The 24,371-nt window shown below is 48.9% G+C and overlaps 1 protein-coding gene, 1 long non-coding RNA gene and 1 pseudogene across 4 annotated transcripts in view; 2 read left to right on the top strand and 1 right to left on the bottom strand.

The window, feature by feature from the left end:
- LPIN1 (lipin 1) overlaps positions 1 to 24,371 on the bottom strand; it is a 123,546-nt gene that overhangs the window by 73,388 nt on the left and 25,787 nt on the right. For 2 of the 3 annotated variants that reach the window (XM_076000555.1, XM_076000557.1), the window contains exon 2: positions 21,676 to 21,732. In XM_076000555.1, coding sequence (XP_075856670.1) covers positions 21,676 to 21,732 — 57 coding nt within the window. Of the gene's footprint in view, positions 1 to 806; positions 896 to 21,675; positions 21,733 to 24,371 lie in introns of those variants that run through there. The other variant, XM_076000559.1, reaches the window with a different exon arrangement.
- LOC142870012 (uncharacterized) lies at positions 9,044 to 15,219 on the top strand. Its single transcript, XR_012918530.1, has 3 exons — positions 9,044 to 10,091; positions 13,360 to 13,507; positions 15,089 to 15,219. It is a non-coding gene; the product is annotated as an uncharacterized LOC142870012 (long non-coding RNA).
- Positions 9,582 to 9,694, top strand: LOC142870382 (uncharacterized; annotated as a pseudogene).

The raw sequence follows: 24,371 nt of genomic DNA, 5'->3' as shown, positions 1-24,371 counted from the left end.
GAGGGTGAGAGAGTTAGTTGCAGGTTTGGTTTGTTCCGGGCTGAGCTTGCAAAGCTTTGCAGCCCCCAAGAGGGGGAGTCAGGAAGGCAGGCTCAGTGGACTGGAGGCTGAGCTCCGGGGATTCTAGACAAGATGTTTAGGGACAGCTGCTTGGAGAGTTTTGCCCAGGTGATGCGGCTCTGTCCACCAGCCGTGTGTGGACGCACTCTAGCTGGGCTTGGAGCTACTCCCATCAAGGCAGCCTATCCCCAGGAGAGCTGGCCCCCACTCCCATGCTGACATTGCCCAGGTGTCTTGCACCTGGGTGTACAAGGGGTGTCTTGCCATATACATGTGAGTTACTTCCACAGGGTTTGTTCAGAGACCGGAGTTGCCATCCCTGCTGCTTGCAAATGACTGAGGTTGCAGGACCCAAAAGGAAGTCTTCCCCCTCCCCCGCCCACCTCCAGGGAGGGGGGACCTCAGCAGCAAATCTGCCCCCAGTGGACAGGCTTCCCAGGAAGCCAAGTCCTATTTCAAGCTCTTTGAGTTTAGTCTTTATTTAAAATAACTCAAATTCTTCACATTTGGAGATGAGGGCTACAAATATTTTTTTAAAAGTCCAGCTCGAAGCCCTCATGCTAAACATGGTGAACCTGCAGACAGAGCAGGGCTGGGCTGGGCTCTGCTGAGCAGGGGCCGGCTGGATTCAGAGCCAGTTAGGTCCTGCGGGTGTCCCTCGCTGCCTGCCACCTTTGAGGGGGAGGCGGGCAGATACACAGAGAGAATTTTTTCCCCCAAACATTCAATAAGAAGAAAACACTCACTAGATCACATTTGACTCCCAGGAGGTAAAATGAACGGGATTCTTCAAAGCCCTGGCGCTTTTGATCTGGCGCTGTCTGGAGTCCCCCTGGGAGGGCTCTCGGCTGTGTTGTCAGCAACCAGGCTGTGACTGAGCTCTGAGCTGGTGACTGAGCAGTGACTCAGCCAGGAGAGCTGAGGTGATCCCCCTGGCCAATCCCAGGATCTGCTGTGTTCAGCCCAGCTGGGAAGAGAAGGAGCCCCAGGGATGAGTAAGCTTGCTCAGTGGGCTGGAGGAGGAAGCAGAGGCTGCGTGATGCCCGGGCAAAGCAACGTTATCAGCCTCCATCTGGAGGCTGTTTCGCAGCCTGGGGAACAGGGTGCAGACGCTGCCGCTTCGAGGATGAAAAGGGTCATCCTGTGAAACACTCGGCACCGTTGCCAAGTTGGAAGATTTTTCGATTCTAAACTCCTGGACATTGAGGAGTGGCCATTCCCAGAGGGATCCGCTCACTGTTCAGCCCAGCCGTGGTTCAGAGGGAGCGCCCAGACAGCTCCTGCACCCCAGCTGTCCACCCGCCAGTGACATCCGCCTCTGGCTTGCTGAGAACCAGTCTCTGTAGGCTGAACAGTGAAAATTCCACCATGGCTCTACAACTCCAGAAACTTTTCTCTGCATATGAAAGCGATGAGAATGAAATCAACCACCCTCTTCCAACTGAAACCTCCCTCCTTTCAGCTGGCGACAGATAACTGTAGGACCCTGGGGATTCTGAGGTTTCCCAGATCAATCACCTGCACAATTACTGGGCTCTGCCTCTGGCCCCAATGCCTGAGGCAAGGTGGGCAGGAGGAGTGAATGGCCCTCTTCCCGGGAGCCCTGTAAGCCACTGTAGGTAGGAGAACAATTGACTGATCCCCCCACACCTAAGTGCCTTGGCAGAAAGGATCCCAAAGAAAGGACAATGAATTCTTAGCCTCTGGGAAAAGAAGAGACCTGATGAGGTGACTTTGTCATGGGCCCTCCTTTACTGGGCACCTTGAAAACCAGGTGGGCACCAGGGCCCATCTGGGGCCACTTTGCCACCTTGGGGGCAGGGAACAGAGTAGCCTGCAAACCCACCTGACAGTGAATGGGGCCCCTGAGCGCATTGACTGGGTGAGTTTCCGGGGGGAAGAGGCAGGTAGAAGCCCTGGGCTCCATGGGGACAAGAGGAGGAGGAGGGTGGTCCAGGGAGAGCAGACATCTGGAACCAAAGCACAGAGGCTTGGGACAGTCATCCCGAGGGCTGTCCAAAGGCCCAGCCCACAATTCGGGAGGGCCTTACAGATGAGAGCCGAGGTGTCCGGGAGGGAGATGGATAAGCGGAAGAGGCTGACAGGTGGCCACAAGTGGGGATCGTGGAGGTCACACCACTCCAGTCTCTCCCTGCAGATGCATCAATTCTACAGTGTTGTGGGTTTATATTTATTAATTGAATGCTGCTGTGGAATAAGGAATTTCAAACCGTTTGCAGACATAACCTATTTGATCCTCATTACTTCGTTAGGTAAAAGTACTATTGTCGTTTCTACTTACTAGTGAGAAACATATGTTACGCAGGACAGCCAGGAATAAGTCCTGGGTCTCTCCGTTCCTGACTTCAAGAATATTGTCATCAAGACTAGACAGCTCTCTGTTAGGAGGCCAGAGGGGCATTAGATAGAAAGCAACAGTCCATAAACTTGAACATGGAAAATTTGCATTTTACCAACATCTAACTAAAATTCTGTAGAATGTCTTTCAATTATGAATGTAGGCAATGGCAATAGTATTAACAGTACCTGTGATTACCAACAAAAAGAACAGAAATTACAGATCTTTTCATGCCATATCAAAGTTGTTGCAGACATTGCAAAATATCACATACACTCATCACTATTTAAAAACAGCGGCTGCTATTAAACTTGCTGATAAGGGACAGAGCAACTGAGGAAGTCAGACATCTGAGAATGAAGGACAGGTGGCTGCCTACCACTGAGCCTTAATCAGAACAACAGAGCATCTCTGCACATCATCACCACACAGTGACAAGCCAACCAGAACAAGAACAAGAACATCAGAACAGACAAAGGAAAGAGATGTGCAGAAAGACACTCTCTAAGGCGGAAGGCAGAGGGCAGGTCTGCTGCTGAGAGTCAAGCAGATATTTCTCTGACAGACAAACCCCTGTCCTAAAGCGCAAGGTATTTCCACAAGAATCTGAAGGCTAAGGTGCACTGAGGGCAGCCATAGCAACAATGAACCTCAAACCCAGCCCAGCTGCTACCTAGATCAACTCAACCACCCATCTCTGCCACAAGACACACCAGAAGAAAAAGCAGGTCTATTTCCAGAGGGGGAAAAATGGTCTAAATTTCTACAGTTCTACACAAGATGTCCAGCTTTAAAGAAAAAAATTATGAAGCAAATGAAAAGGCAGGAAGGGCACACTTCCAAGAAACAGTAATAGTAAGAACTAAACTCAGGTATGATACAGATTTGGACCTATCTGACATGGCTTTTTTTAAACTATGATTAATAGGTTGAAGTCTCTAATGCACAGGGTATACAATGTAGCAGATCAGATGAGGTATACAATATGCAAGATGAGATTAATATTTTCATCCGAGACATAGGAACTATAAGAATCAAATTAAAATGTTAAAAATGAAAAACATTCTAACAAAGATGAACAATATCTTCAATGGGCTGATTCGTAGACGCGGCACAGTGATAAAAGGATCACTGAAGGCGAAGATAGGTAGTATTAGAAATTACCCCAACTGAAACACAAAGAGGGAAAAAAAAGTGAGAACAGAAACAAAAGTAGCATGGTATCTAAGCTACCCTGTGGTCAATATCAAATGGTCAATATCAAAAATGGAATGGAATCCCAAAAGGAGAAGAGAAAGAGAGAGAGCAGAGCAGAAGAAATATTTAAAAAATAATGGCCTAGAATTTTCCAAAATTAATGCCAGACACCAAACTATAGATCCAAGAAGCTCAGAGAGCAGCAAGCAACCGAGTAGGGTAGCACACATACACACATGTGCACTTGCGCATGCACACACACACACACACACACACACACACACAGTGGCATATCATATTTGAATTACTGAAAATAAAAGTAAAGAGAAAATTTTGAAGGCATCCAGAGAAAAGACAAATTGCATAGAGTAACACGGTAAGAATTACAGTGGACTTCTCACAAGAGAGCTAGAAAGTACATACTGTAGATTTTGCAGGTCGCGTGGTCTCTGATGCAACCACTCAACTCTGCCATTATAGCACAAAAGCAGCCACACACAATATCTAAACAAAGGGAAATGAATTCATTCCAATAAAACTTTATCGACAAAATAGGTGGCAGACCAGATATGGCCCAGGTGTCATAGTTTATCAACCCCCAATCTAAAGCAAAAATGTAGCAGTGCTTTGTACATTAACAGCATATGCAGAAGTAAAAGCACAAAGGATGGAAGGGAAGACTTGGGAATATAGTGTTGAAAGTCCTTACTGTTACATAAAGTGCTATAACATTATTTTAAGGTAAATTATAATTAAACATGTAAATATAATTATTTGGGCAATCACTAAAAGTGCTTAAGAAATATAAATAATTCAATACAAAGATAAAATGGAATTATAAAAAAAGTTCATGAACAGAAACTTCTCAAAAGAAGACAGAATAATGGCCAACAAACATATGAAAAAATGTTCAACATCTCTAATCATCAGGGAAATGCAAATCAAAACCACAATGAGATATCACTTAACTCCAGTGAGAATGGCCTTTATCAAAAAGTCCCCAAACAACAAATGCTGGCGTGGGTGCGAAGAGAGAGGAACACTCCTACACTGCTGATGGGACTGCAAACTAGTTCAACCTCTGTGGAAAGCAATATGGAGATACTTCAAAGTGATACAAGTAGATCTACCATTTGATCCAGCAATTCCACTACTGGGCATCTACCCAAAAGATCAAAAGTCACTTTATGAAAAAGACACCTGCACTCGAATGTTTATGGCAGCACAATTCACAATTGCAAAGCTGTGGAAACAACCCAAGTGCCCATCAATTCATGAGTGGATTAATAAAATGTGGTATATGTATACCATGGAGCACTACTCAGCTTTAAGAAACAACAGTGATATAGCGCCTCTTGTATATTCCTGGATACAGCTGGAGCCCGTTCTACTAAGTGAAGTATCTCAAGAATAGAAAAACAAGCACCACATGTACTCACCAGCAAATTGGTATTAACGGATCAACACCTAAGTGGACATATAGGAGTAGCATTTATCAGGTGTTAGGAGGGTGGGAGGGGGAGGAGGGCATGGGTATGTACAACCACAATGAGTAAGATGTGCAACAAACGTTTGGGGGATGGACACACTTGGAGCTCTTACTCGAGGGCGGAGGGGGACATGGGCAATATATGTAACCTTAACACTTGTACCCCCATAATACACTAAAATAAAAAAAATTTTTTAAAAAGTTCAGTTAGCCCAAGTGAAGGCAGAAAAATGAAAAACACAGGACAGATGGCACAAACAGAAAACAGCTAGTAAGATGGTGGATTTAAATCCACCTATATCAAAAATCACATCAAATACATCAGTTAAAAGAGAGAGATTGTCAGATTGGATAACAAAAGAAGACCCAGCTATACAATTATCTCCAGGAAACCTGTGACCTGTGAAGGATTAAATATAAAGGCACAGAATTGTGGTGTGGATACACGATTCTACGCATTGGTCCAGACTCATAGAACTATACACCACAAAGACTATTACTGTATGTAAATTTTTAAAAATCAGTCAGGATGTGGGAGTAAAGACAGAATGCAGACTGACACATGAATCTGTGTTACAAAAGAATCGCATAACTACTGCGACCTAAGTAACTTTGGCCAAAAGTGTTCTAGCTGAATACCATGAAAGAACCATACACAAACCTGCAAAATGCACGGATATGGAAAGTCAGTGCTCTGTACCCCATGGCTTCTGCACCTGGTGAATATATCAATGTGCGGTTGGCTGAATTCTCAGATGTGGAGCCCATGGATACAGAGGGCCGACTGTACTTGAGTTGGGTACTAGGGTTGAAAAAAATAAGTAAATAAATTGTAGATAATAGGAGTGATGTTTCTTGCTGTTGGAGAAAGAAGTTACAAATAAGGAAAAGGGGAAGGCTAGATTGTACCTTGTGGTCTGAATTGGTGTCACATATGGACTCATTTTTTAAAATATAGATAGATGAGCCCGGGCGCGGTGGCTCACGCCCGTAATCCTAACCCTCTGGGAGGCCGAGGCGGGTGGATTGCTCGAGGTCAGCAGTTCAAAACCAGCCTGAGCAAGAGCGAGACCCCGTCTCTACTATAAATAGAAAGAAATTAATTGGCCAACTGATATATATATATAAAAAATTAGCCGGGCATGGTGGCGCATGCCTGTAGTCCCAGCTACTCGGGAGGCTGAGGCAGGAGGATCACTTGAGCCCAGGAGTTTGAGGTTGCTGTGAGCTAGGCTGACGCCACGGCACTCACTCTAGCCTGGACAACAAAGCAAGACTCTGTCTCAAAAAAATAGATAGATAGATAGATAGATAGATAGATAGATAGATAGATAGATAGATAGATAGATAGATAGATGAGATAGACAGATAAATACATGGATAAATGGATGATGGATAAAGTAGAGGTGTGTGTATGCAGGGTTATTATACATACATATATTCTCTCTCTCTCTCTCTCTCTCTCAGCAGTGACACCCAGTAGCAATGAGCACATGAGCACCCAGCTCTTGGTTTATAAATACTATTTTCCAATGAAAAGAATTAGGGTTCGTTGGAGAACTGATTGATTCCAGGGTCAGAACAGAGAAAATGCTACGTGACCCTGGAGGACCTTATGGTACCAGAAAGTGTCAAAAAATTAAAAATATGAGCAAAGATTCTGAAAGAGCACAGGAGCCAACATGAAGTCCCCATCAATGACCAAAGTTGAAACTTGTCCGACAAAATAAATAACGATACTATTGGATTATAACCCCAATGATTTTTAAAACCCACAAATCCATACTGATATAAATAATAACTGCATAAAGAAAAGAATGGTGAAGACACAACTCTTCTTTAAAGAAGAATTCCACTTAACACATTTAGAAAGAATGAGAGAAGAAGAAAACCACCATTAGAATCTAGCTGCCATAATATTAATAATTGCTATAGGCAGGATCCGCTGATGAAAGCTAAGGTTCTCTGGCAAAGGTAAAAGGAGAAACAGGATATTTACATGGTCTCAAATACTTCCTTCAAAATATTTAGTAATTACAAAGGGAAATTACTTTACAGTGGAGAATCTGGCAGACACCACCTTAACCCAGCAACCAGGGTCAATATCTCCAATAAGGCATGTTCACACCCTGCCCCCGTAGGACGCCCTGGAAAGGTGACATCACACCTCCATAGCTTTCCTCCCAATAGTACCAACAGCTGCAGCCTGACTGTGACAAAACATCAGCCAAACCTAAACCGAGGGGCCTTCTAACGAGGTAACTGACGAGTGCTCTTCAACAGTGACAAGGTCATGGAAGACAAGGAGGAGGAGGAGGAGGAGGAGGATGGTCCCGGCCTTGGGGAGACAGAGGAGGCACAGTAGTGGAATAGAGCTGAGGATCCGGGTTCCATGCTGGAGCAGAAAGCCTGCACCAGTGGAAAAACTGGTAAAGTCTGAGTAAATTCTGCAGCTTAGTTAAAAAAATAGAGAGAGAGAGAGAGAGAGAGAGAGAGAGAGAGAGAGAGAGAGAGAGAGAGAGAGAGAGAGAGAGAAAGAAAACATAATACATTGCCACAGATGGTTACTGTCAAATGTTTGGTAGAGGCGCGAAGGCCCAAGGGCTTTGGGAGCAGGGGGAGTGCTGAGACGGTGCTGGGGTGGGAAGGGAGATAAATACATGGATATGTAGCAGTTCTCCTCGGCTGTGTGTAAGCAGGCGGCGTCTGCCCCAGACCCGGAGAGCGCCGTGGCAGCCAGTGGAGATGAGCAGAGAGGAGTGAACCAGGAACTGTGTCCGTGTGCGTCCCTGCCAGGGGCCCTCGTGTAGGTATCAGACCACGCAGCCTGGCTGTTTTGAAAGGTCCCTGACACCTGCCCTTTCCCAACTCAGAAACAAAACAGTACAAACAAAACAGCGCACTGCCTTAAGCTCCCAATGCTAGTACACTTCCCGCAGACAGTTCTTGCTGGTGTCTGCTGGCTGTCCGCACTGCACAGACCTCAGCCGGCGGGATGTGGGCAGGGAATGGAGACGGAGTCAGGAAAGGGGGAGGAGGAGCCCGGGGCAAACGTCACCCACTTCACACAGGTGCCGGGGGTCCTCCTGGGGTCCTGGTTGGGGAATTGAAGCTCCTGTCCCTACTGCCTCTTGTCCTTCTAACGGGAATTAGACCCTGGAGGTTCCTGTTAGGCCCCAACTTGGAGAGCTCCCTGAAAATACGCTCAACATACAGGCTGGTCCTCACATCTAAATGTCATTTCCTTTGCGTTCCCCATGTCAATAAGATATTAGAAGAGATATTGTGTAAAGTAAGATTTTATAAATGTGGACCATAGTGTATCATTCTTAAAATAATTCCTTGAGAAGACGTCCAGGGACACTTAAAAGTACGAGACACTTGTCTGAAAGCTCAGAGCAAGCCGGCGAACAGAGAGGACAGAAGGGAAACTCCGAGCCTTGCTACAGGGCCCTCGTTCCCCCAAGTCCCAGTGCCCGAGAAGCTGCCCCGGGAGACGCTGACACACCCCTCGGGGAAGCTGCCCCTTACCTTCGCTGCCCGGAAAAAGTCTCGCCTCCCCCATTTACAGGACGCACTGTGAGGACCCCATTCAGCTTCCATTAACTTCCTAGGGAGGTCTCTGCTTTCGGGATCGTTGGCCTCCTGGTCGGGTTCCCTCTTTCTCTTAATGGTTTAGGTCTCAGCAGGCTGGGCCACCGCTTGGTGGCTGCTGGTGGCCAGGACCGGCATGGCTGGCTGCCCCGGTCTGCCCTGCATTCTCTCCTTCCTCCTGCTCCTACCCCTAGGGCCCCCCATCCCCTCCCATCTTGTCCCCCTGTCCCCCCTGCTGTGCTCTCTGCTTGCTTTCCTCCGCGCCTCCTGTGTGTGGGCACCAGGAAACGCGCATTGTTGGGTGGCAGCATTATGACATCACCCGGGCTATGAGCATCGGTGGTGCTCGGAGGAGAGAAAGATCCGACGAGGTCAACGGGGACCAAGCAAGGCTGCGCAGGGAGCTGCTTTGGGACCTTCCCCGGGTTCGGGACAGAGCCTGGGCCACACCAGGGGCCGACAGAAAGCTTGGGGCCCAGCGTGACCAGACCCTTTCAGCCTGAACTCTTGAATTCACAGCACGCTAACCGGAAGAGACTTTCCATCGAGAACGCTGCGCTCCAGCAAACCGAGAAAACGTGGAGGGAGGAAACCACCTTGCCCGTTTTTTACAAAGCCTCAAAATTTGGTGTTGCCTGCTGAGCCTGATGACGAGATTTCTACAATAGATGTTGTTGAGTAGAAAAAGCATCAAGGCCAAGAAATTTAAGCTATGGATGAGCTCCTTGAAATGCCTAAATCAGGTGGGAGAAATGATGGATAATTATAGGATACAATTGTTGAGTTATTGTCCATCCACCTAAAAACAGAAGGTTTTAATCGGTGCCAAAATGGGACGTGATTAAGCAGTCAGAATGGAATCCTTTAAAACAGGACGGTTCCGCACTGCACGAAAGGAGGGAGGTGGGCACTCCCCCTGACGAGGCTCTGGGCTGCACAGCACGCATACGGTGAAGGCATCGCCCCTACTTCGTGGCATCCGACCATCGTTTTTAATTTGGAGATATCTCCAAGAGCCGAAAGTGGAACTACCGTTTGATCCAGCAATCCCACCACTAGGCATCTCCCCAAAGGAAAAAAAAAAAGGCGCTCTAGAAAAAAGACATCTGCACTCAAATGTTTAATGGCAGCACCGTTCACAATGGCAAAGAGGTGGACACAACCCACGTGCCCATCAATACACGAGCGGATTAATAAAAGGCGGTGTACGTAGACCATGCAGTTCTACCTAGCCACAAAACACAACGGTGATCCAGCACCTCTTAGATGATCCTGGACAGAGCCCGAGCCCGTTCTTCGAGGTGAGGCATCACAAAGATGGAAAAACACGCACCACATGTACTCGCCATCAAATTGGTACTAACTCGTCAACAGCAATAAGGTGCTCACAAGGTAGTAATGTTCACTGGGTGCCGGTCAGGTGGGAGGGGGGTGGCGGGGGTGGGTAAACTCACAACTAGCGAGTGAGGAGTGCACTGTTGGGGGAAGGGCACGCTGTTAGCCCTGGCTTGGGCGAGGCAGAGGCATTATATGTGACCAAAATGTCTGTACCTCCATAATACTCTGAAATTAAAAAAAAAAAAACAAAAAAAAAAACTGAGGGTATTCATCACCAGCAGATCTGCCTTGTACATAATGTCAAAAGAAGTTTTTCAGGCAGAAGGGAAATAATACAGGTTAGAAACTTGAATTTCCATAAAGAAAGGAAGAGCATGGGAAATGAATAAATGAAGATAAACTAACGAAAAAAAGTGACAGTCGCACCACACAAGTGTCGAGGTCTGCTCACACATGACTCTGGGAGCCCAGACTTTTCACGGAGTGTTGTGCCCAGCTCCGTATGCAGGAAGACATTTCTATGGTCTCTCTTTGGCAATTCTCTTACGTTTCAAGTTGCTAGGCCAGTAAGATTTGCTGACCAGAACTTTGTAACTTCCTGCCGCCGCGCTCATGCGTTCCCTTCTGAGTTTCTTCCCCAGCAACGGTGGAGCCTCCTGGCAGCCAGGAGGCCACTGCAAAGCCCCACACCCCACCTGTTTGTCCCGAGAAGACAGGACAGGCCATGCCCCACCACAGATGGTGCCCAGATGGGACCCACTGAGGCTGCACACAGGCTGAAAAAATGACCACTAGGAACCCCTAGCTCATTGTGATACTAAAATCCCTGCCGGGAGGGACTTACTCACCATTTTTGATCATGGGATGTATGCCCTAGCATGATTCCTCACTGCGCTCGCGTGCCCCGGACTCCACCCAGACACGTAATGATGCTCACTGCCTCCTGCATTTATTCATTTCACCTCCCCAATCAACCCTGACCCTGATGATCGGGGAGGCGGCTTTGAGGCAGTCCATCCCTCCCCCTCCCAGCAGACTTGCCACTGTGATAGTAACAAATCCTTTCTTTCTCCACAGTCCTCTTCTCCGTAATTGGCTTTCTGCCAGGCGAGCAACAGAGAACCCCCGCCATGGGTTTGTTAACAGTACCGAGAGCATCCCTGTGGCCCTCTCATCCTGGCCTTTACACAGATGCTTAGGGTTAGATGGGTTTTCTTCTCCCAAGCAATTTCCGTGGGCGTGATCTCAATGCCCGGTACCAAATGTCCTGTGTCAGAGTAGAAGATGCACCTTGGAAACATCGCTTTGTGAACCAGGGGCCTGTGCAGGGGAAAGTGCGGAGTCAGGGCCCGCTCTCTTGGTCTTCGGGGCACGCTGAGCCTGCTGCCCCTTCCCAGGTCTTTGGATGGTGCCTTTGAAGCTTGATGGAAAAGCAGCATTTGGAAGACAAGTGTTTACAGGGAAGAGATTTTTCTCTTTTTGTGTCTAGTTCATGGTGTCTTTGGCAGATGTGTGGTCACTGCAGCATCCTACAGAGCATGTCCTAATGTTCAAAGGCAGGGCAGTAGCTTCTAGTAACAGCGTGGGATTTGTACATTGCTTTGTTGACTTGTCATTACACAACAGCGCCTTTCAGAAGGTCATGTGCAAATCTAGCACATTCAGTTGTCCTGTATAAGAGAATGCAATTGCACCCAAAATATTTACAAATTGTTTCTTCTGAATGCTGGGCTCTTCTATAGTATCTCCAGATCATGTCAACCCTTCGTTACCAAAATTTGGGGGCTAAAAAACATTCACTTGTTTCTGAAATCTTGATTCTCATCTTCAAAAGTGTACAACAGCCTACTGAGACGGGAAGGGGTGTTACTTAAGCCGGCATGATCAGTGGGCCACGAGATTCCAGCTCATGGAACACTCTGCCAGACTCAGCGGGATGAGATCACATAGCTTTGCATTGTCCCAACCCTGGATCCCGGCTCACCTGTTTGGAAGAGAATGTCCCAGCATGAAAGGGGAAGCCAAACCTTGCTTCCTAAGTACAGTAGCTGAAGCTGTTTAACCCATGGAAAAAAAAACTCAGTGTGGGGAATAGGAGATGAAGCTGGGTGGATTTGTGATCATGATTTTAAAAAGGACCTATGAGTAAGTCAGGCCTGGGCAGAGATGACCTGGGAGCTCCCAGCTAGACCTCCAACTAAAAAGGACCCGGGGGGGGGGGGGCATTGAACATGAGCAAACTGAACTACATTCCTTTAATGCTCTGTCCAGCCCTAAAATTCAATGAATTAGCTCTGTCCTCCTTTCTGTGTCTTCTAAAGTGAACTACTGTATCTTCTGCAAAGCCAAGTTGAGAATTCTGGATTAAGCTTTACTCTTCCCCTCCCCAAGCAACTGGCAGTCGAATGGTGGCCTGCGCAGAGACGGGCAGGCAGGCTTCCGAGAGCGGCCGCTTAGCTCTGCGGCGCCAAGGCGGCCTCAGCTGCCCCCCGCCCTGCTCCCCTCGGCGGGAGCTCACGTTAGTGTCTGTGGGTGGAAGAGACTTGTGCCCCACAAGGAGAGACGAGACAGGAGAACTCTGTCTAAAGGACGTGTTTTTTTCCCTACTAGAACACTAAGGCTATAGGCCCAGTAAAATAAATAAATATAAAAATGAAAATAAAAGTCCCTCGGGTCTTTCTAGAGACCGGGGTGTCCTGGATAGGGTCTGGCTCTGAGGAACTGGGGACCTGGGTTCTGATTAGTTCTCTGGAACTTACCACGAGATCCTGCACGAGTCGCCTGGGGACCTCAGTCCCCGAGTTAGAAATTGACCACGGTGGGGACCAGAGGACCATCATGACACCTTCCCACTCTGACCTTTAAGGTACGTGTCTGTGATGTGACTTCAGGGGCACAGATGGTCTTGCACCCTCACCCCCCCACACACACACACACGTAGCATGGCACCTGCGGATCTCGGTCCGTGATACCCCGGAGCTTCTCTCATGGCCTGAAGCAATATCGATATAGTTTCAGAAGAAGCAATTAATGTGAATCCACCCTAATTTTAAATTAGGTAACATTCCACCCAGTGCTTTCTCCTCTCCCTCCCCTGGGGATGTGTGAGTGAGCATCTCGACATCTCTAACCTAATTGGAGGAAGTTCTGGGCAGAGCACACACAGTCAAGACAGAGAATCAGCGAGGAGACTCTTGAATTTCCAGTGGGAGGGAGGGGTGGAGGCACGGAGGGAGGGCTGGGCAGGCAAGGCCTCATCCCCATCCTCACACTGTGCATTTTGAATTCTCTTCTCTCGCGCCTTGCTTGGTAATGGCTACAGCGCGGCCTGCTCCGTCAGTGCTCAACGCAACGGCAGCAACCTCGGGAAACCTGGAGACAGGTGGAGCAGCTAGAGAGTCAGGATGACAGGATCACTCTGACGGACACACCCCACTGCTCCAGTACCAGCATTTGACATCTGATGACAGGTCAGAAGCCACCACTGCCCTGGCCCCACCATTTCTCCTCACGGTGTAGATTAACCCACATAGGATCATTCCCATTTCTTTATGCTTGCCCTGTTCCCTTCTACCACAGGGCCTTTGTACATGCTGCAGCCGCAACCTAGAGTCCTCTTCCCTCTTTACCTGGTTAACTGCCACTCATTCTTCAACCTTACTTTAAGCATCTCCAAACTCCCCAGCCACATCAGTTCTCCCTGTTAGATATTCTCACTGTTCCTCATATCTGTTATTCAGAGTATTTACATAGTAGAGTTAAAATGTTCCATTTGTGTGTGCAATTACTGTAAAATCACTTCCTAGCAGCCAAATACTGCAGGAGGAAAAAGACCACTTCTATGTAAGCATCTAGCACAGTGTCTGACAGTAGACACTTAACAAATTTTTTTAATAAATGCTTAAATATCTTTTCATGGGTCATAATGTCTGGTTGCAAAAAATCTGTTCATCATAATAAACTATAATAAAAATATATTTACCGGCCGGGCGCTGTGGCTCACGCCTGTAATCCTAGCTCTTGGGAGGCCGAGGCGGGCAGATTGCTCAAGGTCAGGAGTTCAAAACCAGCCTGAGCAAGAGTGAGACCCCGTCTCTACTATAAATAGAAAGAAATTAATTGGCCAACTGATATATATATATAAAAAATTAGCCGGGCATGGTGGCGCATGCCTGTAGTCCCAGCTACCCGGGAGGCTGAGGCAGAAGGATCACTCGAGCCCAGGAGTTTGAGGTTGCTGTGAGCTAGGCTGACACCATGGCACTCACTCTAGCCTGGGCAACAAAGCGAGACTCTGTCTCAAAAAAAAAAAAATATATTTACCATTATAAAAATAAATGAGCCGGGCATGAACTGGTGTTGAAGGTGTCCCGGCCCTTACCGTGGGCCATTTTTGAGTGCTTACATGTGCAAGGCACAGTGGGGGTGAACGATTGATTACGCCTCTGTGCTCAGGGAGCTCAGGATCTAGCAGACGTGCAGTGTCCCCAGCAGGAGAAACAACACCAGCGAGTCAGAACACGGTGCCCACTGGGGCGGAAGCAGGGATTGGTAAAGGCAGGATTGGAAATGTACACCAAAGTGAGACGTTAATACACACATGAGGCCGGGCACGGTGGCTCACGCCTGTAATCCTAGCACTCTGGGAGGCAGAGGCGGGCGGATTGCTCAAGGTCAGGAGTTCGAAACCAGCCTGAGCAAGAGCGAGACCCCGTCTCTACTATAAATAGAAAGAAATTAATTGGCCAACTAATATATATAGAAAAAATTAGCCGAGCATGGTGGCGCATGCCTGTAGTCCCAGCTACTTAGGAGGCTGAGGCAGGAGGATTGCTTGAGCCCATGAGTTTGAGGTTGCTGTGAGCTAGGCTGACCCCACGGCACTCACTCTAGCCTGGGCAACAAAGTGAGACTCTGTCACCAAAAAAAAAAAAAAAATACACACATGAGACAGCGACCCTGGGGTAACCTAAGATTTCACTGAACAAAAAAATGACCATTCTGTATAAGATTCTAATTAAATGCATCATTGTCGTGTCTGATCGTGCTAGTGTCTGTCGCTAATCCATGCTACAATGATTCATGCTGGGAAAAAAAAAGGAGTTGGCTGTAAGAGCCACCGCAGTGCACTTCTAGATAAGAACACAGTGACTGTCACCGGACACCTGCATAACAGCTCCATTCACGATGTCGGGCAAGGAAGAAAACCCAGGGCAGATGCCAGACGGAGCAAAACAGACAACTATGCATTCATTTTCCCTTTACTTCAGATAGCTCATTAAAGTTCAAGGAAACATCAGAACTTAAAACTCCCAATATGGGGAATAGGCAGGTCATCTTCAGTGGAAAAGATATTTAATCAAATCTGCAAGGTGAAAGCGAAGGGGAAGTTTGACTAAAGACACAGCGTGGAGCAAGCTACACCCCGGACCTCTGCAAAGGGGGCTGCAGCCAAGGGAGGGGCCCCAGCCCAGCAGAACTTCGGGTGGCCACTGCCTCGGGAACGACACGGGTCCCCAGATATCAGCCGGCTCCTTGACTTTTACTCTGGAGTGAACTCTACCAGTTGGAGCTTCCAGCAAAACTCCTGTTCCATCCATCCATCCATGCTAAATAAAAACAGACTACCTACCACAAAGTGCTAGACATTGGAGGAAATCCTGCAACATGAGAGAGAAAAAAGATAACAAACAGGAGGAAACACGATTCCAGAAGAAATAAAAATAATCGAGAGAACAAACTCCAAAAATAAAAATAAAGACAAGGGAATAGGAAGGAATCCCCAAATAAGAATCTCAGATTTGGGAAGACATTCATAAAACAAAAGCAGAATAATGCTGTGAAAGAGTGATAACTAGAGAACAAGAGAACTTTGAAAAGTATAAATTTCCATTGAGAAAAATAACAGTAATAGAAGAGGAAGTTAATGAAATCTGCCAAATTATAGATCACAAAGCTGGTCAATAGGAGATAAAAGAGATAGAGAAAAAACTCCATGGGTCCTCAGTCACCGCCCTTTCCCTTGTTTTCCATGTTCTTTAATCCGTTGCAGTATCTTATCTGGCGATGTGGACTAGAGTGAAGTGAATTGTCCTCCAGACTGAGTTCTGAGCAGATGAATAAAAAACGACCACTGCAAGGCACAGCAAATATGAAGTCTGGGGACACAAAGGGATAACAGAAGATCCAACAAGCTTCCAGATAAGGTAAAATAAAATGAATGGTCACCTACAAAGGAGCCGAAGTCACGCTGGCATATATAAGGAACTGGGGCTGTCAGCCAGTTCTGCAACGATGTGTTCAAAATTCTGCGGAAACTGAATACCAACCTCAAGTTCCAAATTCGACTGAACTATCAAACGTGAAGCCAAATTAAAGAAGAAATTCAGACATGCAAGGGATTCAATAAAATACCTCCTCTCTCCCTTCTTGGGGAGGTTGCCTGCAAATGCATTCCAGTTTTTGCTTATTTTTAAAAAAGGAAACTAAGAAAAAAGAAAACGATAATCCAGTAGCAATGGTTTGACTGAGGGCCTCCAGAGGGGACGGCTCTGCTGGAGGACTTGAGAGCAAGGCAGGGAGAGAGGGGCCCCTGGAGAGAGGTCTGGGGAGAGAGGGGCCCCTGGAGAGAGGTCTGGGGAGAGAGGGGCCCCTGGAGAGGGGTCTGGGGAGAGAGGGGCCCCTGGAGAGAGGTCTGGGGAGAGAGGGGCCCCTGGAGAGGGGTCTGGGGAGAGAGGGGCCCCTGGAGAGGGGTCTGGGGAGAGAGGGGCCCCTGGAGAGAGGTCTGGGGAGAGAGGGGCCCCTGGAGAGGGGTCTGGGGAGAGAGGGGCCCCTGGAGAGAGGTCTGGGGAGAGAGGGGCCCCTGGAGAGAGGTCTGGGGAGAGAGGGGCCCCTGGAGAGAGGTCCGGGGAGAGAGGGGCCCCTGGAGAGGGGTCTGGGGAGAGAGGGGCCCCTGGAGAGGGGTCTGGGGAGAGAGGGGCACCTGCACAGAGAACTGAGTCTGGAAAAGCCAGGGAACACCGCGATAAAGGTATTAAACGCAAGGAATAAATGAAAAGAATTAGACAGCTATTGAAGGGGACACTTCTTGGAGAGGCAGCATACTGCAGTGCTTAAGAACAAGGTCTCTGGATCTCTGTGGGTTTGAATTTTAACCTTTACCACTTACCAGCTGTGTGACCTTGAGCAAGTGACTCGGCCCCTCTGAGCTCAGTTTTCCATCTCTCAAACACAGATAATAATAGGACCAACTTATGAGGCGAGAAATTAAGTGAGTTAATATTTGCAATGCTCTTAGAAAAACAGAACCCATCTCAATGGCTGGTGCTCTGTAAGTTCTGTTAAATAAACAATAAATGATCCTGAAAGCTGTAGTAAAATTATAGTCATCCAAATAGACGAGCCAGGTCCTAATGAAAACAAGTTAATTGGCTTGAAAGTAAAGAATGTGATGGTTTACAAATAATAGACTGAAGTTTAAGGACAAGGTGTGTTTGGTCGGGGGTAGGGGGTTGCAGGGAGTGGGAAGCATGTATTTCTCCTCTTAACAATGAAAAAAAGAAGAGTAAGTATAAATTCCAGGGAAAATACCCCCTCAACCCCTCCAAACCCCTAAAAGAAAGGCAGAGTCTGAATATACAACAGACTAAAACATAATGAAATCACGCATACATGATAGAGTCTAAGAAAGAAGATTCATGTACACACGATGCTCTGTGAAAATCAGCTAGCTCCCCTCTGAGATCAGAGTCAAGTCCACAGCACGGCGGACAAAGGAGATTCACAAATCCACAGAAGGATCAGGAGACTGTGGCTGTAATTGTGAGCCAGAATTTCCTAGCTGACTTTGTAGGAACCAGACACACGAATCACTTTGATAAAATTTTTCAAAAATAAGTGTAAATCTAGACAAAGTTTCCCAAAATATACTCCTTCCAAGAAAACTAAAACGGAAGTCCAGACTTTTTTCAAACCTAAAGAAAACAAGACCTTTAAAAAATAAACAAAACACAGTTTTTCAAGTAACTGGACCCGGATAACTTAGAATTCCGGGAATTGTTGCTCTTATTAGAAATGTTGCAATCAAAGTCCTCGTCAGCCAGGACCTGGCGTTTGGTTTGCAAGCGTGCTCAGCACAGCACCACATGAACCCAGTTGCTACTTTTAGTGTAACAAGTCGTGCTGATGTTTCAGTGCTTGAGCAAGACCTTGAAGCTTGCTGAATAGTTCATTGTCCAGCTGTCCCTCCACAGTTCAAGACCTTTTGCTGTCATGAATCTGGGGGTGTGTTTGGGGGCGGAGAGGGGGAGGGGGTGGGTTGGCGAGTGTGTAAGTCTTTGGGTTTCTCCATCCACAGCCAGATTCTTCAACCCGAGAGCAAGACTTCCTCGAAAAACCTTCCCTCAAACATTCCCCAGGTCCATGGAGAATTCATCCCTGGCTCCCCTGGACTAATGGAGCCACCTGTAGCTCCATCATAGCACATTTCACACAATGGAGACACTGTGTCCCTGCTACAGCCTCTACTGCTTAGTGAGCCCTGGGAGGAAAAGAACAACCACGACCCAGTCCTCACTGTGTCCCCAGTGCCTGCTACCCTGTTTCCCCGAAAGTAAGACCTGCCCATAAAATAAGCCCCAACAGAATTTCTAAGCATTTGCGAAATAGAAGCCCTATCCCGAAAATAAGACGTAGTGACGGGCGTGGCTACGCAGCGCATCTGCACAACCCGTGCATTTCATCGCAGAGCGGGAAAGAAGACGAGCAGCCCTTCTCATCTGCCCCACGAGAGCTCTGTTGCTCGGTATGGGAGATTGGGGCCGATGGTTCTAAAGGAAATAGAGTCGCAAGAAATTCAGGATGGAATTCGGGGTTTAAAGAGTTATGATGTTCCAGAAGAAGATGACTTAACTATATTTGAATAAATGTAGATTGTTGTACCGTACTTAAAAAAAAAATAACACATCCCCTGAAAATAAGCCCTAGGGTGTCTTCTTGAGGAAAAATAAATATGAGACCCTGTCTTATTTTCGGGGAAACACAGTAGTTAGGAGGCAGAGAGGGAAGAGGAAAGAGAAAGAGAGACTTTGAGTCCTGCTTATTGTACTTCCCCTTTGTTTTTGGTTTTCTTGTTGCTATACATTTTTGGAGTTTATGAACCTACCTTCTAAAGATTACAGAACATGACAATGATCAAATGCTAGGACAGAAGGAGCGGTCTGGGTTGGAAGCCTGCCTGCCTGCTCTCAGCCACCTCCCCACACCTCCCAGGTGCACCCTCCCAGGTGATTTTGTCCCCCTTGCAGACCTCAACAGCACTGTGACACTGTCAACATGTGGTTCAGTATTTTCAGTAGACACCTGGACCCTCAGCTCCAGCCCATACAACCAGCTACCTGCTGGCCGCGCCCTTGGGGATGCTTCACAAGTACTCCACGCTCAGCCAGGCTAACAAGGGCCCCTCACTGGTCTCCCTGCCTCCAGGCCCACCCTACAACTGCACTCGGCTCTCGCAGGGCTACAGACCTGAAACGACACGGCCTGCTTAAGACCCGTCAATGCACTACAGCCCCCAATACCATTACCTGTAGGATAAAGTCCAAGGTCTCAGAAAAGCAGGCAAGGCCTCCTGGTCATCGGCACCCAGCCTCCACCCTCTCCTCCTCCTCCTCTTCCTCCTCTAATTTCATCTCTCACTGTCCCCCTCTTCCCAGCGTATCCCCTGAATCGCAGATAGATGGGCTGCACTTCCTTACCTCCACGCCTGGCCACCTGTCGTGGCTCCTTCAGTACCCTGCATAGCCTCACCTTGTCTCGGAAGCTTTTTCTGAAATTTCTTCTAAACCCCCCACCCCGCAACTCAAGCTGAGTCACAAACCTACTTCTCTCCTGCCACAAGGCCTTGTGGTAAACAGCAAGCACTTTATGATGGAATGAAGCCCTGCCGAGCTCAGAGAAATTAGGTAACTTGCTCACTGTCACACAGACTGCAGGCGGGTGGCAGAGCTGGGACCAGGGTGCTGGGCCCCTCCTCCAATTCCCCTGTGCAGGGGGTAAAGTCTGCCTGTGGTTTCCCCTTGGGTCAGGACCTTCCAGCTTCGCATGTCCCCTCTGGCACTTCCCGTCCTGCCAGTAGACGGAGCCTGGAGTTCCTCTCCTCCCCTGCCTCTCTGCACCAGGGCCGGTGCCCTGCACGCAGGGCTGGAGGCTGGGGGGACGGGGGCGCGGCCATGACTACCAGCGGGGCCTGTACTTCCCCCACGGGAGGAGGGGTCACTTACCGGGACTTCCTGTCCCCCTCACAGAGGGTGGCTTCTCTCTCTCCAGGCTCAACTGCCACCAACTGCCCCCTGTCGGGATTCCTGGCCTCTGATTGGGCCCCATCGCTTCCCATCCCCTTGGAGACAGAACTGCTGCTCCGCACGGAGTACCCGGCCAGGCCTCCTCCTCGCAGCCTTCTTCCTCCCTCTCCCTGGGGCCTCTGGGTTCATCTCAAGGACGAGTCTCTCGCTCTGCCTGCCACCGCGCAAGGCCTCGGGTGTCCTCTGCAGGTCCTCCGTCCACTCTGTCCCAGTGTCCCTCTCTAGCTGTGAGCTCCTCGCGGGTGGAGACTGTCACTTTTCTTCTACATCTTTCTTCTTCTACATCTACATTTCTTTCTACATCTGTGAGGCGTAGGCCAGGCCACAGTAGGGACAAACAGGCGCTGAAGCCGCGTCCCCTCCTCCCGAGGAGACCGTCCCAGCAGTTCCCTCTCAAGCCCCCGCCCCACACCCCCTGCCTGCAGACACTCTCCGTAGCGGGGACCTCGGCTTGAAGACCCACGGGCCAGCGCAAGTTGACATGCTGCTGAAGCTCAAAGTACAGCAGCGCAGGGCGGGTGAGCGCACTACGGGAAAGGACTGGAGAGGTGGCAGGAGAGGTGGCAGGGGCGGGTGTTTAGCAAAATCTCTCCTCCCCCATACAAGACAGGCTCAGAAAGCCAGATGGAGGAAGAGAGCCCAGGAACCTGGAAAGGGTGAGAGGACTGAGGCCCGGTGCTGGCCCTCCGGCTGCAGAACTCGGGTCTGTGGAGAGGCAATAGGGCAGCTCCCATGGGCAGATGGGGAGCAAAGCACCAACGGCCACCCCAGAGGCCACCCGCAGCGGCTGGACCTGAGGCTTGGAACCAGGTGCAAGGCGATGGGGCTGCGGCAGGAGAACGCAGGAACCAGGTGCACGGGATGGAGAGGCAGAATCGGGAGCCTCTTATGAGACCTGAGTGACCGCACTCACATCAAGGGCAGCCCCTGAAGGGCAACCGATGGCACGAGTACTAATGGGGACCTCTTGGCACTGGGGAGCCACCGCGTGCTTTTTAATCAGGGAAGTGACAAAATGGTGTCTATATCCAGAGGAGGATGGATCTTGCAAGACGAAGAGATTAGACACTGGCCAAAATGTCCTTGGCTCCCTGGGGAGCTTATCAAACATTCAGAAAGTGCTTTGGGCAAATTCTGAAAGCATCAGTTGGATGGCTCCATCCTGCTTTGGAGACTGCAGATATCTAAGGCAATAAACTGCCGTTTGACAAGGAGTAGTTTCTCTAATCTTGAAATGTAAAAGCATGATGAGAGCATTTTACAGCAACTTCACTCACGTTAATGTTGGAAGACCAGACATTTCGAATCCACCCGGGGTCTCTCATTATGGGAATCTGAAAAACAAAAACATTAGAAGTTAATTAATGGAAATGTTCTTGAATTAAATTTTGTAATGGCTGCACAACCTTGTAAGTATATGGAGAACCACTGAACTGTACTCTTTAACATGGTGAACTGTGTGGTATGTAAATTATGGCCGTCCCTCCAGGTATGCACAGGGAATTGGCTCCAGGACCCCCACATACACCCAAATCCACACGAGCACCAGTCTCAAAGTCGCTCGCATGGAACCTGCTTAGAGAAAAATCACCCCTCCTCACGCGTGGGTTTCGCATCTCCCACGTACCAGCTTTTCCATCTGCATTCGATTGAAAACAATATCTGAGGATAAGAGGACCCATGCAATTCAAACCTGTGCTATTCAAGGGTCAACTGTATATCTCAATTTTTTTAAAAGGAATTAACAATAAAAACCATGTGATGCCTTTTCTCTGAGCACACTCAGCGTGTGAAGTGTCAGTTACACGGGGTGCATCGCAAGTGGTAAACCCCGCCACTGCTTCGGTCCTTCTCCGCCTTCTCGTCCTTCCCAAAGCACCTGTAACCTACAGGTGAGGCTGTGGGCGGCTGGGCGGTGTGGAAAACGAGGGGATTGGGAGTCAGAAGCCAGGCATTCAAGTGCTACCTCTGCTGTTTATTCCCAGCGTGGCTGCCCGGGGCATGTTTTCTTAATGGTGAAAGGAAGGCAACAACAGCCCCTACCCTGCAAAGCTGAGGGCGCTGCTTTGGGCCTCAGCTGAGTCTACTCAGGTGAAAGAGCAGGGCCTGATTCCAGTGGGAGCTGTCAGGACTATGGGTGCGGCAGTCCGCGAGCAAGCAGGGCCCATGCAGCCCGCCTGTCCTGCAGGCACCCGGGTTGGAGCTGCCACCATGCGGGTCAGGCCTGGCCTTTCTACGGGATGTGTTGGTTGTCCTAGGCCTAAAATTAAACTTAAATTATACTCAAAAACATATGTGCTTTGAGTTCAACTACAGCAGCCCAGAATAAACAGCCCCCTTCGTCCTCCGTCCCGTCACTCCCTGGCCCTACACCCCCATCACACTCATCTGCCCCAGCTGGCTTTTCCAGCCCACATTTGTTGATTGACTGGTAGTTAATGGTGTCGTGCTGTTTTACATCACGATGTACTGAGTAGCTCTCGGGGGCCATGAACTGTGCTAGGGACCGGGGACAGAGACACAAACGAGACCTGAACTTGTCTGCGAGACACTCACAATCTAGTGGAGGCGGGAAGACAACTAACGAAGTTTGCTATGGCCGTGTCCACCATCGAGATATGCCCCTCGAGGAGTGCAAAAGGCTTATTGAAAAGAGAAAAAAAACAACCTATGCCCAGGGTCGGGTGGGAGCAGAGGAGGAGGACAACCGTCTACCTGCAGGGAAGGTTCTGTGCCGTCCGCAGGAGTGGACGTGCAAGCTGCTTCTGCAGCACGAGTAGGGGCCCTGGGAGGGAAGAGCGCCTCTCGACTGCAGAACAGTCGCAGCACGTGCAGTGGGCAGGAAGGGCACTGGGAGGGGACCGTGGGACAGGAGGCATGCTACTACAACCTCCGGCCCGCCGGAGGTCGAACTCAGGCCTGGTGCTCTGAGCCAGTCGGTTTCGTTTTTCAAAGCATGCCCTCCTCGGTCAGACTGCATCTCCTGCAGGAGCCCATTGTGTAGCTAGACGGGAGGGGAATCCAAGGGTCAGAGCAGGAAGGGCCTGGAGTGTCGGCTGCAGAAACCCTGAGGCTTCGCAGAGCAGTTTGAGAGCAATGGCTGTGCGGCTCAAAGGGGAGCCCGAGGCGTGGAGAGAGCAGGTGTGTGTCCCACGGGATCAGGTCACCTCTGTGTGCAGGGTGCACGGGAGGCAGGGAAGCCAATCGGAAGGTTATTCCAGCAAAGGATGGCCAGGGCATGGGCCAAGGTGGTGACAGGGGACAAGGAGGAAGGGCAGCTCTGAACACATCTGGATGGGAAGAGTCACCCGGATGTCATATGTGACTTGGAGTGGGGGTGACAAACAGGTTTCAGGGACGATTGAAATTTCTGGCCTGGGTGACTAGGTAGATGATGGTATTAACTAAATCAGGAAAACAGGAGGGATAAACTTGGGGAGGGATATTCTAGGCTCCTGGGACCATATCTGAAATAAAAAGGATCGTTTTCCTATAAGACAGATCCAGGGAAAGAAGGCAGACGGGAGTTACGGGATTCTACCCAGTCTGGATCCTGGCTGGGAAATGGGGACAAGGCAATTGATTTCTTCATCTCTAACTTGCTTAACGTGGCCATTACATCCTGGTTCCAACCGAGCAATGCACTTGACACACTTCTTGGAATCCGGTGGCTACGTCCATTTAGGCTCCTGCAGAAGATTTCATCACGCTGCGAAGAGTCATGCAACTTGGGCACAGATGTTCCAGACCATTGAACTCAGATTTTTCAGGGGCCACAAACACAGCCCCACAGGCACCAGCGTTCTTTGTGCATAATAGTTGGATTGGTTTCACACTCACAAGGCAGGCTGGGAAGGTTGCCAGCAGCTTAAATTCACACGCTTGGATTTGGTCCCGATTCCAAATGAAGTTTTTAAATCAAGTATGAAATGTATCCTTTTATTGCCAGAGGAGCGACGTCTCTGACCCCAAA

This window comes from Microcebus murinus, chromosome 3, assembly GCF_040939455.1.
Source record: "Microcebus murinus isolate Inina chromosome 3, M.murinus_Inina_mat1.0, whole genome shotgun sequence".
Lineage (NCBI taxonomy): Eukaryota > Metazoa > Chordata > Mammalia > Primates > Cheirogaleidae > Microcebus > Microcebus murinus.
This window is presented reverse-complemented; position numbering and strand designations above follow the sequence as displayed.